This window comes from Pavona decussata, unplaced genomic scaffold, assembly GCF_977016875.1.
Source record: "Pavona decussata unplaced genomic scaffold, jaPavDecu1.1 SCAFFOLD_130, whole genome shotgun sequence".
NCBI classification, from domain to species: domain Eukaryota; kingdom Metazoa; phylum Cnidaria; class Anthozoa; order Scleractinia; family Agariciidae; genus Pavona; species Pavona decussata.
The window spans coordinates 304,128-323,212 of NW_028145544.1; the positions used below are offsets into that span (position 1 = coordinate 304,128).

At 39.2% G+C, this 19,085-nt stretch overlaps 1 protein-coding gene across 1 annotated transcript; it reads right to left on the minus strand.

Moving 5' to 3' along the window:
• Positions 1-15,581: 15,581 nt before the first annotated feature.
• LOC146468454 (histamine H2 receptor-like) lies at positions 15,582-16,779 on the minus strand. The gene has a single exon (XM_085124555.1). The coding sequence runs from the start codon at positions 16,631-16,633 to the stop codon at positions 15,719-15,721; it is 915 nt and encodes a 304-aa protein (XP_084980681.1). The 5' UTR covers positions 16,634-16,779; the 3' UTR covers positions 15,582-15,718.
• Between the last annotated feature and the right edge of the window lie 2,306 nt (positions 16,780-19,085).

Genomic DNA, 19,085 nt, shown 5'->3' on the forward strand with positions numbered 1-19,085 from the left:
CATAATGTTTAAAGTACTGTGACCAGAGCTTTATCCTGTGTCCCTATCATGGCAATGCCGCAAGAAAATATGACCGTTGTGTCTGTAACATCGAATCGCACAAGAACTGTAAGGTTGAAGATCTCTTCTTTCGCTGGGAAGGGAAGCAACTCAAGGGACACTCGTTATAGTCGTTGAGAACTTGACAATTTGTTTCTATATTACTGTAACTTGTAAAGAACTTTATTGTATATTGTTTGTATCAACTGAGAAGAAGAAGCTGTTGTCCTACACCTCTTCTGACGTAAAAAAAATGGTAGATCCCTGTGTTTTTTATCATTCTGAGAAAACTACCAGGAAGCAATTTTGAGAGAAATACGAGGAAAATATAGAGGTGTTTGAATGGGCAATCTGGCCAATTTTGGGACCGCTTTCAAGTGCAATCATATGGCCAACAGTGCAAATTTTAGCTCATCTCGATTAATAGTCAACTTTTGAAAGCGAAGAGAACTAAATCACCTAAATTGTATGACCTACAATCCTGGCCAATCGCTCGTGACAGAAGCCTCGCTGGGACCCATGTTGACTTGGCTTAACTCCCCCTTCCCTCTTACAATGTTGACGAACGAAGACGACTCAATATGTGTAATCCCTACAAGTGTTAATGCCCAACATTGAACAGGGGTCGGGAGATTAAGTTTATGAGCAACTTACAGTAAAGAGTTTAATGCTGTTGAGGCAGAGAAAAATGCAGTAAAAAATAATAGAAGAGCCAAGTCTACCTAACCCAACTGGCCGGGACTGTAGCTCCATTAGGCTCAAAATATGCCACAGAAGCAAGAGCTGTAGTATAAATATTGTATTTCCTCGATTAAGCACTCTCCCTTAGATAAGCACCACATTATTGTTTATGGGTTATGAAAACCTTGGAGCAGTCCTCACCAAAGTAAGGACGTTAGAAAAAGTTAATAGTGGAATAGTGCACAAGGGCCATAATCCATGCCAAGGACAATTGATCAATGAATCCAGTTTGTTGATGTTAAAAATGCATGAACAACATTTAAAATGATCGACATCTCTGGGCAGTTGTTCGAGGAAAATACAATAATTTTGCAAGTTGCATTAGTCGGTGTCAACATTATAACGAAAATTTGATAGAATTAACATTAATTAGCTTAGAATAGGTTGAGGCATGGTTCTTGATTTTGCCAGACTTTTTGTTCCAAGAAAAATCCATATCTTGATCAAAACTGTCTCATATTACTCTCTGTTTAAAACCATAATTTGTGCATAAGGTTTTTCTTTTGTTTTAATTTGTTTTCCGCTCATTTTGACTATCGAACTAGACAATGTTTTGACATAATACATTACCGCTGCCTATCAGGAGCCCGGTAGCCTGGGGCACCCAAAAAAATGCTCTGGCGCCTAAATTTTTGCAGCAGCACCTAACACTTCACTTGTTAGGCTCCTAACTTCTCAGCCTTTGCCTTTGCGGGTTTCTTGAATTTTTTTTGTGATAGATTGATCCTAGAACACTTTATTTCAAAATTCCCGACAGAATTTCTGATGTGATTTACTGGGTGTTGGCCTTGAACACCTATTAACACTGATCGTTACTTCCAAAGCATCAAGAGAACCATGCCTTAAATTTACTTCATTGAAGTAGTCTTCATATTATCTTTATATCTATACATAAAAGAATAGACCAAAGCTTATATCAATAAACTTTTTGGTCTGAAGTTTTTGCCTTATTTTTCCTTGCCCCGGTTATTCAAAGAGTAGATAACCTTATCCAGCAGATAAGTCGCTATCCATGGCCAGTGGATAAAATATGGCGATTTATCTACTGGATAAATTACCACATCTTGAACAACCAGGCCCTGATTTATTGGTTGTTTTTGATTGATGGAAGCTTGAGCTAGAAATGGAGGCTTCCAGGATGGGAGCGGGGACAGTTGGGGTGTGTGTGTGTGTGTGTGTTGGGGGGGGGGGGGGGGTTCGTTTAAGTAATACTCTTTGCTGCCCAACCCATCCAGGGGAGAGTAAAAAAATACTCCTTGTCATTTCATGCCGGGCATCCTTTGATAGACTGGTATATCATTCAGAGGGGTAGTAATATAATACTCTAAGGCGCTTCATGCTGAGGGTCCCTTGATGGAATAGCAGCCAATCCAATTGGGCAGCAACTTTCTTAGTTGCTAGGGTTGTACTATGATTGACCTGTATCCCATCCAGGAGAGATAACTGAAGTAACTCCTAACCATTTCATAATCGGCCTAGCCCGTGATTGTTTTTGAACTCCATTTATAAGGACAAGGAATAGTTCAAGTCACTTTATGCGGTTTTCCTGTAATGAACTTAATCAAATCAAGCTGAGTATCCTGTGATGAACAGTAGCTGTTCAACCAAAGGGGAGTAGTATTAAATACTCCTACTCATGACGCTGGGCATCCTGTGATGGACTAGCAACATATCCAGGAGGGGAGTAGTAGTACTCCTAGTCGTGCTGGGGATCCTGTGATGAACTAGCATTCCATCCAGGAGGGGCAGTACAGTAATGCTTGTGGTCACTTCATGCCGTCTAAGTATCTTGTGACGGGCTGCCATCCGATTTAGGTGTAGTACTGTACTCCTAGTTGGCAATAGCGGAATTGGAAAGTTGTCAGTTGTGACTTCGTCTTTTTTACACCTCGTGTCCTCACACGTTATACTAAGTATTTTCTGTTCTCAAGAATTTCTGTGCTTTGTTCCCATTGGATTCTTAAGTTAATTTGCCATATGCGAGATTTACTTGAGCGCTTTGTTATAAGAGCTAAATCACTAATAAGCCAAAGTTTAAAACATAATTAACTTAACATTGTAAACTACTTCAATATTTTGTAAAATGCAATATGGGACTTCCCTTCGATATTTGAGTGCTTCAGTTTCAAAGAAGATTGACCAGTCTTAAATTCGAACTGGTGCCTTTGTTTTACGGACTGAGTTCTTTGGTTTGTGTTTCACGGGCTTGGCTAGTTTCCATTTTCCATTCATTACAGTGAGATCTCAACGCGTTGAAAGCACAAAAGGCAATTTAGACCCTACATTACCCCACCCTAATATTTTTTCTTTCATGGGAAATTTTCCAAGAACGACGAGAAGAGCTTTTACATCAACAGTACGCCTAAACAGCTGTGTTTGGCACTCTTACTATTCACGAACGAGGCTCCACTGTTGCATCTTGCAGCCTCAAAATCTGTTTAACCGCTCTGCGCACCTCAGAGATTCGCCAGCAGTACAACACGGGGTTCAAAGCAGAATTCAGAAAAACCACAGTTGTTGTTACTGCGTAACCTTTACTGAGACCGTCGTCTGTTACCAGACCTGTTATTAAGATCGATAAGTAAGGAAGATAGCATAGAAGGAACAGACAGTACACGTAAAATGTGTTCAAGGCGGATCTTCTGAGCCGAGCAAAACGCCGATGATTCTCTCCATAAGAGGCGGAGAAATGTTCCATCTGAGAATGAATCTGTACTTGATGGCGGCGAACGATGCGGTAAACTTTGAAATACACGATAAATGAGGTGATGAGACACAACGCAATGATAACAGTTATACCTGGGTAAAAGATAGCCTTACTCCATAGCCACATACTCGATATAAATCCAGAAAAAAGCCAAATCGTACCAGCCAATAAACTAGTTTTTTTAGGCGTGACAAGTGTTTGATATCTTAGATGATATTCAAGAGCGACCAAGCGATCAATGCCGATCGCAGATACCGTGAAAAATGACGCACCACACAAGCAATAGCCCATAACGTTATAAATTTTGCTGCTGATGCCATAAAAGCTATCAAAATTAGCCTTCCCCTCTACCAGAGCGTTCAAAATGTACAATGGCTGAGCAAGCAGTCCAACCGATAGATCTGTTAAGGCGAGGTTTGATAGTAAGATGGTGGATGGAGAATGCAATGCAGATGTTCTCGAAATGGCAACTAAAATCACCGCGTTTGCAACCATTGAAACTAAAGAAAGGGGGATGTTGAATACGCAGATTACAACGTTGAAGAGAGGAATGGACTCAGAACTGTCCTCCGTAGAGTTCATCGTAGAATTAAGGATTGGCAAAGTTGAAATCCGGGTATAGTTCAATGTTCCATACAAATGGTCTATTTAACTATGAGAAGCGTCGATGTGGGGCAAACTAAATAACAGAAAGATTAATCAATAGTTAAGGCTCCAATTTGTGTTTAAATGAAGATGCGCTTAGTTAAGATTGAGCCATTTTGCCATGAAGCATAGCAACCTTTGTTCTTCTAAACAATTTATTGGTTCCCTGCGCATTATACTCACCTTCCAGATGTCTGTTTTTAAACCAAGGGTGGTAAGTTTTCATAGTAATGTTTTGAAACGAGTTCAATTCTGAAAAAAGGTGCCGTTGTCACAAAACCAGATGTTTTTCTTTCCAGTGAGAGATGGGATTAATTTTAGACGAAGTTCATAAAACGCTATTGTTGTGTTCTTGAGCAATAATTCTCAGCGTTTTCAAACTCGAATTCCTCAGCCATTTTTCGGTAAAATATTGACCATAAGGTTTTAAATTAAAATTTTCCCTGACCTTGGTTTTACCAAGAGATCTTGCATTTTACTAAAACTTCTGCGTTGAAAGCTTTGAAACGCCAAAGACGTAATTTCAATTTCACGTTAAAGAAGTATTTCAATTTGACATTTTCTATGTCGGAATCAAAATTTTAACGTTTGTACGACGTAACAGTCAGCACATTCTTTGCTGGGGTAAAACAAATATAATTTCTCGATCCATGATTAGTCTCTTTTAAAATACGTGCACCGAAAGTTATATTCTTTTGCAGAAAGTAATGAATATCATTTATTGGCATGATGTGCCGAGTAAAGCGAAAAGAATCAATTTCGTTAAAGGAAAAAAAAATTGAACAAAGCAAGCCAATTTTATTCAAATGTTTTCCCACTAAGTTCTGTGTTTCACAGCCCCCGGCCGGACCTAAACGTTTTCGTGCCTTTTACTAGAAATTGTGGATTAGAAAACAAAAACAAAAAAACCTTCTCATACTCATGTGCTTACTATCAAGTAACGTTACAAGGCTGTCAATTTTTTTTTATCGATCTCACTAGTTCTCCACCCCTCCCTCTGAATTCCATTTTGGTTAAATGAACCTGCCCTCCACACTCCGAATAAGAAGGAGAGAAAAGAAGAATAGGCTACGGTGCTTGTGAAATTAATAGCGTCCTTTTCCTTTGCTTGATCAGTAACTCAATAACCAGTTAGTGATCACACCTGCTGGGCTCCTTTTAAGGACATGCGCAGCCCACCTCCCCTCAAGAAAAATGAACGGTCCCTAATAAATAACTCGATCCACGTTTTAAAGTCATCATTTTCAAAAGCCTTCATTTTTCAGTATTGTTTAGGCATAGGTTAGGATATGAAATCTTCATTTTCTCTCATATTAAACGATGTCTGTTTACAGAATACCAAGCTACAATCTTGGGCGAAACCAGTTGAGAAAAAATGGCGAATAGGGCCCTCCACCACACCGCACCTCCCAACTCAGTGTTGCTTTGAAGGTCAGTCGGTGACGATTACCAAGCGTTTCTTACCGAAGCGGCCGAAAAACAATGATAAGGCTGAGGATGACTGAGTTGTTGATGTATGAATGTAATATGGAAATTTGTTGTCCAAAAAAAGTCTTGTCCAAGATTGAAGATTTCGGTTGTTGGTGCCCTCTCCATGATTACAGGATCGTAATAAACATGGACGGGCGAATGGCACCTGCTACCATGTCATAAGAGTGGACTTTGCAGCCCTGAGAATTGCCCGGTCAAAGATTTCTGGTTTGCTCACCAACTGAATGTTACCAGGGGAACATTATAAGCCTTACAATATGTATTCCTGTCGTAACAGAGCTAGACTGAGCTGATGTCTGCTAGTAGCTATAGATATCTACCCAGCGTAGAGTGACATGATGAGGATGCAGGACTGTCTAATGCTGAATTGAAAAGTAGCCTGGTAATATCTGATGTCTACCTGACTACTACTATATTGTGAGTGCTACGCACAGGGTTTTACCACTGCAAATGACATCTGGAACACGTACTGGAAGAATTGTTGACATTGTTTCCTGTACATTCAGATAAATACGTGAGCGCTGAGATGGAAGGTACTGATTTCTCATGGTCCCATTCTGTTCAAATATCAGATCGTAAACATAAAGCTGATGATGAACAAAGATGAATCAATATGTGTGATGTGTATAAGTGTGGGGCGGGGAGAGATTACGTTCATGTACGATTTACAGCAAAGATGTTGATCTTTTTGAGACAAAGAAAACCGCCGGCAAAATAATAAAAGAGCCAAGTGTATCTAACCCAATTGGCTAAGAGTGCACCTCCATTTAGTTCAAGTTACGCCACAGAAGCGAACACTGTAGTTTCAATACTGTATTTTCTCAAATAAAAGCTCTCCCTCTGGTAAAGGCTCCTTATTGTAGGGAAACCTCGTACCACTCCTGACCAAAGAAAGGACGTTAGAAACAGTCAGAATAGTGGAAAAGTGCACGACGTCCATAATTCGTGCCAAGGACAAAAAATAAATGGAACAGTTTGTTGATGTTTTAAAAAGACACATAAAATTTCAAATGATCGAGATCTCTCGGCGTTTGTTGAAGAAAAATAGGGTATTTTTATAAGTTGCAACAGTGTCAGCGTTACAACAAAACATTGATTTAATTAACATTAGCTTAGAATAGGTTAAGACACGGTTCTTGATGTTGACTTGATTCTTTATTCACAAATTATGGTTCTCTTGTTAAAAATTGTCTCATATAATTTATGTACAAGGTTTTTCTAGGTTTTAAATTTCGTTTTAATTTAGTTTCTGTGTAGTTTTGACTATCGAACTAATCAAAGTTTTTAAACAATAGGCCAGCTGAAGTTAAACATTTTATTTTAAAATTACCGATATAATTTCCTATGTCAGTTTACTGAGTGTTGGCCTTGGCTAACCTATTTTACAAGAATTATCACTTTTAAGAAGAACAATAACCATGCTTTAGTTAAATTGACTTAATTGGTGTACATCTTTATATATTGACTTAATAGAATAGACCAAAGCTTATTACAATTAACTTTTGGCCTGAAATTTCTGACTTATTTTTTCCTGGCACCAGTTGTTCAAAGCCCGGTTAAGCTAATCCTGGGTTAACGTGAACTTCGACTAATCAATGATGAATCTTCAAAAGGATTTAGTTTTGTTCCTCAGTTTTGACTTAGACTTTTCTATACCGCTAGCTTCAAACCAGGGCCGTACAAAGCGGGAGGCAGAGCGGGCAGCTGCCCCCTCCAGGAAAACTCTTTTTTTTTTCTAACAAAGTGTTTGAGTTCGCTAAGCTTTTTCTTGTAGGTTGTCCCAAAATCACAAGAAAATCAACTAATTAACTGAAAAAATATTCCTACAATGAGCGATGAGAATTCTAAATGATTATTTTAGAAAATCTTTCAGGGGAAAAGCCAGTAGGAGTTTTCTTATGAAAATAACGATTTTGTAATTTGGGCTGCCTGTGGTTTAGAATTTGATTATGCCACTTCTGGGCGCATGTTTTAGCCTTTTAAATGTAGCTTACATGATTATCTTTTTCAGGGCTAGCTTAGCTTTCAAGCCTGCAGGACACCCAAGTATTCGTAGCGGGTTTAAAGGATTTGAGAGAGCCTTTGATTTAACCATCGTATGTTCAACATCGCAGGTCACTTGTGCCTGATGAGTTTTGATTTTCCTCCTTTGAATTCTCTTCATTTTGCATATGACCTCTTATTCTGTGTTCAACGACGGTGTTTTTTTTGCCACATAGGGCATTTCTGCTAGGTTTGGTTTGGCTCGTTTAAGTGCATGATAGTTTTAATGGCTTTTCTTGTTGAGATTTGTGAAATGTTAGGACAGGAATTAATCATTGCTTGCCGATTGAACGTGCAATAAACTTCATTTTGTAGTTGTTGTAATATCAGGCCCGGCTATTAGATTTTGTCACAAGGTGTTGTGTTTCTTAGCACGGCTATTTGGTTTTTTGGTTCTCTAGTAATCGTTGTAGCGTGTTATAGAGCTATGCACTGTGTCACAGTAATAAAAGGCTTGAATTGTACTTAAATCATGGCTGTGATTTTGCAAGTGCTTCGCTCCACTTGTGCGTTTGAATTGTGGCGCTCAGCGGTTTCCTCCTTTTGTTTTCGACTGTTTTAAATTTACCATGAATGAGAGGCAATGTTTGGCTCAAGCTAAACAAGGTCTTTATGTCATAAAAATTCATGAAAATTTAAGACAAAAAGCATCGGTGTGTGTGTGTTTTTTTGTTTAAAGGTCTTTGAGGCAACTTTCTGTGTAGGGGTGAAAACAAAAAGGTCCAACTAGAAACCTTTGCCTGTGTGCGGGAGACCCCTAGCTATGAGGGGTGTGCGGAGTTTGCCCAGGCAGGCAAAAAATCCTACGTACGGCCCTGGTATCTGTTTGTTATGTGATGCGATGATGGTCTTCATGTTTGGCATGCATGAGCAGCTGAGTTTTAATGTGTCTGTTGAAGATCTTGTTTAATGGAAGGTTCTTGGGGAAGCATTTGTCGCCGATGGATAAAAATTTCTGTACAATTGACAATTGTTAAATCTCCTATATTTAGCATACATTGACATAAACAGTCTAATATCAACTTATCAATATTAGCTCAAATTCTTTTACTCAGATGTATTAACGATATGAAGCATGACTTAGCCAAATAAAGCTCTGTGAGCTCTAGGGCACAAATTCAAGAAGTTTGTTGACATAACGGTTTCCTTCTTGAACAAATTCAAAAACTGATGAAAAAATTGCAAGTACGTTCGCATAATTTGTCATGCGTGATGTATTCCTTGGCCCGCCAATTTTTTTGAACGTGCCTTGTTTCGCGTTTCGTAATAAAAATGCTCCGCATGATAACCCATGAAGGTTCAGGATTTTTCCGGCGGAGGAATCAAACACGAGAATTGTCATCGCAGGACTGAGTGTGACACGATAGCGATCGCGTCACCGATTACATCTCTATAAAGTCAAATTGGAAAATTAAGTCTACTGAATTGTGATCACCCAAATCAGAGCTATTCAGCGGTACTTTCTTTTGGGGCTATTTTGATGTTTATTATGCGTAGTTCGAGCTTTTAAGTCTCTGGATGAAAACCTAAGGCGTGGACATTAAAATAAAAGCTAAAGAGCAGCAGTTTTCTCAAACGTGGATTTCGGCATTTCTTAAAGGTGACCTTTGAAAGTTAAAACGGGTTAATAGATCCTATTCACCTAAACATCGAGCACCTCTGTTGTCCTATTATTCCAAGCGTTCACTGAGTCAGAAACTGTCTCTCTTTTCCCCTCTTCCTCAGCGTGCACTTGCGATCGATCGTTCGATTCGACATGACCATTCTTCTGCTGTGAAACATTCTCGTTGCTTGCGGGGAGGTCTGCATTCGAATCTTTGGAATTCTTTGAACTTTCTGAGCATTCTGCAACATCTTGCGAAGGTCCCGAAGAAAGCTGCAAAACCTCACTATACTTTTCTGTTTCGATTTCGCATTCGCGTTTTGCATGCCCTCCATCTACATCATCTTGCGTGGAGTTAAATTAATTCGCGTGCTGCGCGTGCGGACAAACCTTTTAAAGGTTCATGATTTCTCACACAACTGTCACCCTCGCTAGTTTGCTAATCAGACGAAACCGAATGCACCATGTTCAAGCTACCTCCTCTTCTCTTATGCTATATCCACGGGCTTTAATCCTTACGTTTTCGCTTTCTTCGCCACTTGTCATGCTAATCTAACGACTCCAGAACCCTCTCTGCGCTAAGGGAGACCGTTCACGAACGCTTCACAACCGACGCCAAATGTTTTGATTCGAAAGAATTGCGACTCGCAGAATACATCGGGGAAAGGGAGGGAGAGCTAGGGAAGCGAAAAAAAAATGAGGGACTTCGGGGACCTCCCTCCCCTTCCCCGATTACTTAACTCCGTCGGCGCCTCACGTCCCGAGTACAAAGAACGCGAAGAATTTAATAACGCGACCGAAAACTTAATTCGTGCCGCCCGAGTACAAAAAACAAGACCGAGAACAATAACTCGTGGCCCGAAGTCTTATCCCTCGGCCCATCGCGACCCCCAAAATAAAAAAGAATTTAATAACGCTACCAAAACCTTAACTCATGCCGCCTTACGGCCCGAGTAAAAAGCAGAGGAATGGAATCCCTTCCAGGAGCGGCAGTAGTACTTCTAGTTGCTCTGTGCTGGGTATTCTGTGATTGACCAGTATCATATCCAGAGGGGGATAAGAGTAAAAATACGCCTAGTCACTTGATGCTATAATAATAATAATAATAATAATAATAATAATAATAATAATAATAATAATAATAATAATAATAATAATAATAATAATAATAATAATAGTAATAATAGGAATATCTAATTCAGAGGTTTTTGTCACTTGAAGGTGGGAATCCTCTGATGGACTTGCATCTCATTCACGAGAGAGTGATTCTACCGTACTCCTTGTCATTTCATTCTGGGTATCCTGTAATGGACTAGCATCCCAGTGAGCCGGGTAATTCACGAACGAGGCTCCACTGTTGCGTCTTGCAGCCTCAAAATCTGTTTAACCGCTCTGCGCACCTCAGAGATTCGCCAGCAGTACAACACAGGGTTCAAAGCTGAATTCAGAGAAACCACAGTTGCTGTTACTGCGTAACCTTTACTGAGACCATGAGGTATTACCATACCTGTTATTAAGATCGATAAGTAAGGAAGATAACATAGAAGGAACAGACAGTACACGTAAAATGTTTTCAAGGCGGATCTTCTGAGCCGAGCAAAACGCCGATGATTCTCTCCATAAGAGGCGGAGAAATGTTCCATCTGAGAATGAATCTGTACTTGATGGCGACGAACGATGCGGTACACTTTGAAATACACGATAAATGAGGTGATGAGACACAACGCAATGATAACAGTTATACCTGGGTAAAAGATAGCCTTACTCCATAGCCACATGCTCGATATAAATCCTGAAAAAAGCCAAATCGCACCAGCCAATAAACTAGTTTTTTTAGGCGTGACAAGTGTTTGATATCTTAGATGATATTCAAGAGCGACCAAGCGATCAATGCCGATCGCAGATACCGTGAAAAATGACGCACCACACAAGCAATAGCCGATAACGTTATAAATTTTGTTGCTGATGCCATAAAAGCTAGCAAAACTAACCTTCCACTTTACCAGAGTGTTCAAAATGTACAATGGCTGAGCAAGCAGTCCAACCGATAGATCTGTCAAGGCGAGATTTGATAGTAAGATGGTGGATGGAGAATGAAATGCAGATGTTTTCGAAATGGCAACTAAAATCACCACGTTTGCAACCATTGAAAAAAGAGAAAGGGGGATGTTGAATACGCAGATTACAACGTTGAAGATAGGAATGGACTCAGAACTGCCCTCCGTAGAATTCATCGTAGAATTAAGGATCGGCAAAGTTGAAATCCGGTTATAGTTCAATGTTCCATACAAATGCTCTATTTAACTGTGAGAAGCGTCGATGTGGGGCAAACTAAATAACAACAGAAAGATTAATCAATATTTTAGGCTCCAATTTGTGTTTAAATGAAGATGCGCTTAGTTAATATTGAGCCATTTTGCCGTGAAGCTTAGCAACCTTTGTTTTTCTGAACAATTAATTGGTTCCCTGCATTATACTCACCTGCCAGATGTCTCTTTTTACACCAAGAGTGGTAAGTTTTCTTATTAATGTTTTGAAACGAATTCAATTCTGAAAAAGGATGCCGTCGTCACAATACCAGATGTTTTTCTTTCCAATGAGAGATGAGATGAATTTTAGACGAAGTTCAGTAAACGCTATTGTTGCCTTCTTGGGCAATAATTCTTAAAATGTTTTCAAACTCGAAGGTTTTGAATTAAAATTTACCGTGACCTTAGTTTTACCAAGAGATCTTGCATTTAATGAAACGTCAAACAAGTAATTTCAATTTGACGTCAAAGAAGTATTTCAATTTGACATTTTCTTTGTCGGAATCAAAATTTTAACGCTTCATTTAAGTCAAGCTCTTCGAGATGTCCCCATGGGGTAAAACAAATATAATTTCTCGATTCATGATTGGTTATATTCTTTTGCAAAAAGTAATGAATATCATTTATTGGCATGATGTGCCGGGTAAAGCGAAAAGAATCAATTTCGTTATATATATATATATAAAAAAAATTGAACAAAGCAAGCCAATTTTATTCAAAAGTTTTCCCACTAAGTTCTCACTGAGTTCTGTGTTTCACAGCCCCCATCCGGACCTAAACGTTTTCTTGCCTTTTATTAGAAATTGAGGAAAGAAAACAAAAACAAAAAAAAAATTCTTATACTCATGTGCTTACGATCAAGTAACGAGAGAAGACCGTCAGTTTTTTTATCGATCTTACTCGTTCTCCACCCCTCCCTCTAAATTCCATTTTGGTTGAATGAACCTGCCCTCCACACTCCGACTAAGGAGGAGAGAAAAGAAGAATAGGCTACGGTGCTTTTCAAATTAATAGCGTCCTTTTTCTTTGCTTGATCAGTATTTTAATAACCAGTTAGTGATCACACCTGCTAGGCCCCTTTTATTTTCTATGTACCCTCCCCTCCCGTAACAGCCATTTTCTTTAGGGACATGCGCAGCCCACCTCCCCTCAAGAAAAATGAACGGTCCCTAATAAATAACTCGATCCACGTTTTTAAGTCATCATTTCAAAAGCCTTCATTTTTCGGTATTGTTTAGGCAGAGGTTAGGATATAAAATCTTCATTTTCTGTCATATTAAACGATAAATGTCTGTTTACAGAATACCAAGCTACAATCTTGGGCGAAAGTAGTTGAGAAAAAAGGAGAATAGGGCCCTCCTCCACACTGCACCTCATTCGAGGAAAGTAGTAAACCTTCACTCTCCCCTCCCCCTCAGGAAATGTTGATTTGAAGGTCGGTGACGATTACCAAGCCTTTCTCACAGAAGCGGAAAAACAATGATAAGGCTGAGGATGACTGAGTTGTTGATGTATGAATGTAACGGTGAAATTTGTCCAAGATTGAAGGTTAGTGTGTTTGAAACTGTCGGTTGTTGGTGTCCTCTGCATGATTACAGGATCGTAATGAATATGGACGAGAGAGTGACACCTGCCACAAGGTAATAAGAGTGGACTTTCAGCCCTGAGAATTGCCAAGTAAAAGATTTCTGGTTTTCTCACCAAGTGAATGTTACCAGACGTACATTACAAGCCTTACAATATTTATTCCTGGCGTCACAGAGCTAGACTAAGCTGATGGTCTGCTAGTAGCTATAGATATGAGGGACTGTGTAATGCTGAATTGAAAAGTAGCCTGGTAATATCTGATGTCTAGCTGACTAGACATATTGTGAGTGCTACGCACAGGGTTTAACCACTGCAAATGATATCTGGAACACGTACTGGAAGAATTGTTGACATTGTTTCCTGTACATTCAGATAAATAAGCGAGCGCTGAGATGAAAGATACTGATTTCTCATGGTCCCATTCTGTTCAAATATCAGATTACAAACATAAAGCTGATGATAAACGAAGATGAATCAATATGTGTGATGTGTACAAGTGTGGGGCGGGGAGAGATTACGTTCATGTACGATTTACAGCAAAGATGTTGATCTTTTTGAGACAAAGAAAACCGCCGGCAAAATAATAAAAGAGCCCAGTGTATCTAACCCAATTGGCTAAGAGTGCACCTCCATTTAGTTCAAATTACGCCACAGAAGCGAACACTGTAGTTTCAATATCGCATTTTTTCAAATAAAAGCTCTCCCTCTGATAAAGGCTCCTTATTGTAGGGAAACCTCGTACCACTCCTCACCAAAGAAAAGACGTTAGAAACAGTCAGAATAGCGGAAAAGTGTAGGAGGTCCATAACCGTGCCAAGGACAAAGAATATAAGGAACACTTTGTTGACGGCGTTTGTTGGGAGAAAAATACGGTATTTTTGTAAGTTGCAACAGTGTCAGCTAAAAATACGTCAAGGCACGGTTCTTGATATTGCCTTAATTCTTTATTCATAAGTTATGGTTCTCTTGTTCAAAACTGTCTCATATTACTGTCTGTTAACAAACATAATTTATGTACAAGGTTTTTCCACGTTTTAAATTTCGTTTAAATTTAGTTTCCGTGTACTTTTGACTATCGAACTAATCAAAGTTTTTAAACAATAGGCTAGCTGAAGTTACACATTTTATTTTAAATTACCGATATAATTTTCTATGTCAGTTTACTGGGTGTTGGCCTTAGCTGACCTATTTTAAAAAAATCATCGCTTCCAAGGATAAAAATAACCATGCCTTAGTTAAATTGACTTGATTGGTGTACATCTTTATATACTGATTTAATAGAATAGACCAAAGCTTATAACAATTAACTTTTGGCCTGAAATTTCGGGCTCATTTTTTCCTGAACCATTGATTGTTTTTGATTGATGGGATAGAGGGAGTCATTCTGATTGTAAATGAGCTACTTTCATTTTATTTTTAAATCAGTAAGACATCCTCGACTAACAAATAAGACATCCTCGACTAAACGACAAATCATGCAAGTAGCCAGAGGCTGCAATAAAATAGTTACGCGTTTTGAATAGACATTTTTACCGCCATAAATCCTCCGGTCAAAGAGCGGATAACTTGAACCCGGCTTTGAATAAATCACATTCCTGTGAATACAATTCATTGGTTTGAGTACATTTTGTGCTGGATAGCAGCTCAGTTAAATCAACTGGTGGGTAAAGTAATCTGTTCTATTGCAGAAAGGTGCAGCCAAGGAATCAATTTCCTTTTTGAACTTTCCATTTAAGGTTATTAGTCAAACACAAGAAAGGTGTTTATATGAAATAGGGTGTAACCGTGGAAATACGCCATATTTATTTTCTGTGCCACGAGGCAACTGAGAATATCATACTAACTGACCACTTTACTGGGATTCTAGTTCCCCTTGACTAGATACTCGAGACAGTTTATTCGCTGGCACCTCTCTTTAGACATGTTATATATCAAGGAGTGGCGAAAGAAGGAAGAGCTGTTTGTAAGGATACAATCACATGATCTGATCTGTGAACTAACAGGATACCGGTACGACATACAGGGCTCGAATTAAATTCCTACTACTGAACTGATAACATCAACAGAACTAATTTTCTCTTGATAACATTCATGTAAAAAGCAGAGGAATGATATCCCTTCCAGGAGCGGTAGTAGTACTTCTAGTTGCTCAATGCTGGGTATTCTGTGATTGACCAGTATCATATCCAGAGGGGGATAAGAGGAAAAATACGCCTAGTCACTTGATGCTAGACATCCTTTGATGAACTAATTTTCCGGCCATCCAAGGGGTAGGGGGCAGCAATACTCCATCCTGCTTCATGCTGGGTATCCTGTGATGCACTAGCATCACATCTAAGGGGGAGTAGCTATACTCCTGGTTGCTTCATGCTGGGTATCCTGTGAGGGGTAGTACCTAATCCAGAGTCAAGTAAAAATAATTTTTGTCACCTGAAGGTGGGTATCCTCTGATGGACTTACATCTCACGAGAGAGTAAATATACCGTACTCCTTGTCACTTCAAGCTGGGTATTCTGCGGACTGATGGACTAGCATCCCAGTGAGCCGGGTAATTCATGAACGAGGCTCCACTGTTGCGTCTTGCAGCCTCAAAATCTGTTTTACCGCTCTGCGCACCTCAGAGATTCGCCAGCAGTACAACACGGGGTTCAAAGCAGAATTCAGGGAAACCACAGTTGCTGTTACTGCGTAACCTTTACTAAGATTTTCGTCTGTTACCAGATCTGTTATTAAGATCGATAAGTAAGGAAGATAGCATAGAAGGAACAGACCATAGACATAAAATGTGTTCAAGGCAGATCTTCTGAGCCGAGCAAAACGCCGGTGATTTTCTCCATAAGAGGCGGAGAAATGTTCCATTTGAGAATGAATCTGTACTTGATGGCGGCGAACGATGCGGTACACTTTGAAATACACGATAAATGAGGTGATGAGACACAACGCAATGACAATAGTTATACCCGGGTAAAAGATAGCCTTACTCCATAGCCACATACTCGATATAAATCCAGAAACAAGCCAAATCGCACCAGTCAATAAACTAGTTTTTTTAGGCGTGACAAGTGTTTGATATCTAAGATGATATTCAAGAGCGACCAAGCGATCAATGCCGATCGCAGATACCGTGAAAAATGACGCACCACACAAGCAATAGCCCATAACGTTATAAATTTTGCTGCTGATGCCATAAAAGCTAGCAAAACTAGCCTTCCACTTTACCAGAGTGTTCACAATGTACAATGGCTGAGCAAGCAGTCCAACCGATAGATCTGTTAAGGCGAGGTTTGATAGTAAGATGGTGGATGGAGAATGCAATGCAGATGTTTTCGAAATGGCAACTAAAATCACCGCGTTTGCAACAATTGAAGCAAGAGAAAGGGGGATGTTGAATACGCAGATTACAACGTTGAAGATAGGAATGGACTCAGAACTGTCCTCCGTAGAATTCATCGTGGAATTAAGGCTCATGGTTGAAATCCGGGTATAGTTCAATGTTCAATACAAATGCTCTATTGAACTATGAGAAATGTCGATGTGGGGCAAACTAAATAGCAACATGAAGATTGCATTTTTAATTAATACTTAAGGCTCCAGCATGCGTTTAAAAGAAGAAGCGCTAAATTAAGATTGAGATTCATGTTCTGAAACTTAAACAACCATTGTTCTTCTCAAGAATTAATTGATTACATGCATTAAACTGTATCCTCTCACCTGCCAGAGGTCGTATTTTACACCAAGGGTGGTAATTTTCATATTATTATTTTGAAAGAAATCCATCATGAAAAAGATACCGTTGTCAAAATATTAGACGTGTTCCTTGTCAACGAGAAATGAGATAAAGTTCAAAGTTCAGAAAACGAAAACGCTATTTTGTCGTGTTCTTGGGCAATAATACTTAATGTTTTTAAACTCAAATTCCTCAGCATATTAAGGTTTTAAATTAAAATTTATGCTGACCTTGGTGTTATCAAGTATTGACCAATCGAAAATTCGTTATCAGTGTAAAACTAAAAGCTATTTCACAGAGTTCACAGCAATAGCTTTTTAGAGCCAATTAAACTTGCTACCATTTAACTAAAACTTCTCCGTTAAAAGCTTTGAAACGTCAAAAAGTAATTATTTTAATTTGACATTTTCTTTGTCGGAATCAAAATTGTTTAATGTATGCACAGTTATGCACGGTATACGACGCAACAGACACCACATGCTTTGATGGGGTAATACAAATATAATTTGATAACATGATTCTCTTTCATAATACGTGCACCAAAAGTTATTTTCTTTTGTAGAAAGTAATCTCTCTAACCTTTGATCAACGTTCAAGACTTTTCAATTTGATTTCATAGACTTAAAAATTTCTGCATTTTATTTTCTCTTTTGCTTACTTCAACATTAAAAATTACCAGGGTCCCTACCATTCCATGTAAACCTTGTAGTATTTTTCAAATGGAAACTATTGAGGTACCTTCTTGTGAGTTTATCATGTTGTTCATCGTGTTTCTAACTTTTGAATCTGTCAATGAAATCCTAAAGTGTGCTATCAAGCCAGCTAAAAGAGGTAGTGTCGACAGCTTGATCGCAGTTCGGTTTTTTGGTCCTGAAAAGAGCTTACAAAGATTCAGTTTAAAATAATTACCCGCGCCGCGCTACAAAAGTTATTAATGAAATGTGTTTTCTACTTGATCGAGCCCTCTTCTCCTCACTCTATGTTTCACTGAATAGTGAATAGCACAAATTCCTTTCTCATTCGCCCTGTGCTGTTCCTGGCCTTGTTGGCACCGTTGCGGCTTCAACATTTCGTAAAGAAAAACAGTTCGTAATCGCAATGCCGGTTCAGCGTTCTTCTAGTGTATTTCGTTCACAAAGCCTCAATGAACGAAATTTCAGGTGAAATTAAAAGGGTTAAAATGGTACACTCGTGGCAAGACTGACAAAGATATTTCCTTTGTTGAGGCTCACCAAAAAGTTGTTCTTTCATGAAATACAATTTTTTGCTCGTAAATTACACCACAGGGTGATAATAGTGAAATTATGAGCAACAACTGGCTGCTACAAAAGGGCGAACATCATTGTTTTCAGGAGAAAAAAAAACGCTTCGAATTTTCAGCTGATTATATCTCTGTACACGCTTTACTATTTATAGCCGTGGGTCGAATAATTTTGTTTAAGTTCTTTCAGCGCTTGATGAGGAAAGAAAATTATGATAAAAGCTGAAGTCTTACGCCAACGTCTAGGCTCGATCACGCAATGAGTACGCCGCTTTTGCCGAAAATCCAAACTCTTCCGACAGATGACGAAGTTGAGGTGTTGCAGAGGAAACATAACGTTCAACTTTCTTCGGCATTTCAGCTATATATCCTCCGTATACAACCATGACATCGATCCTCGCATCGATTTCGAAAAGGCTTTCCGTGGGAAGTGTGGAAGCGAGCTTTAGAAATTCTCTAACGGTAGGCGAATGCGAGAATGGGTGTGGCATTACCAAGATAAAGATTGTACGTGCCGTAGTGTCAAACTGGTGCTAACATGTAAAAGACATTTTGTTCTAAGACTAACAGCTACTCAGAACGAAAAGTCACATTATTACCTCCCAAAACCAGCGGGGAAAAAATATCGCATATGTACGTTACCGTATCGTTTCATGTATAGCGTACGATGAGAGAAAACCAGCTCACATTTGGAGGCACCTGACTCATCATAAAAGCACAAAATGCAGGGTTGCTGGATGGGGTTTGTACTACAGTGACGATGATATTTGATATACTGGTTGCTTTCGACCAGCTGAGTATCATAACCTGTGTAGTGCGAGCTGTATTTTTCACTTGGCCTGTCCATATTCTCTTCATCAACGAAAGCGGAACGAATGCTTGCAGTTTCTAAACGCTCTTCAATCAGTTCTGTCTGTTTACTTCTATCCCAT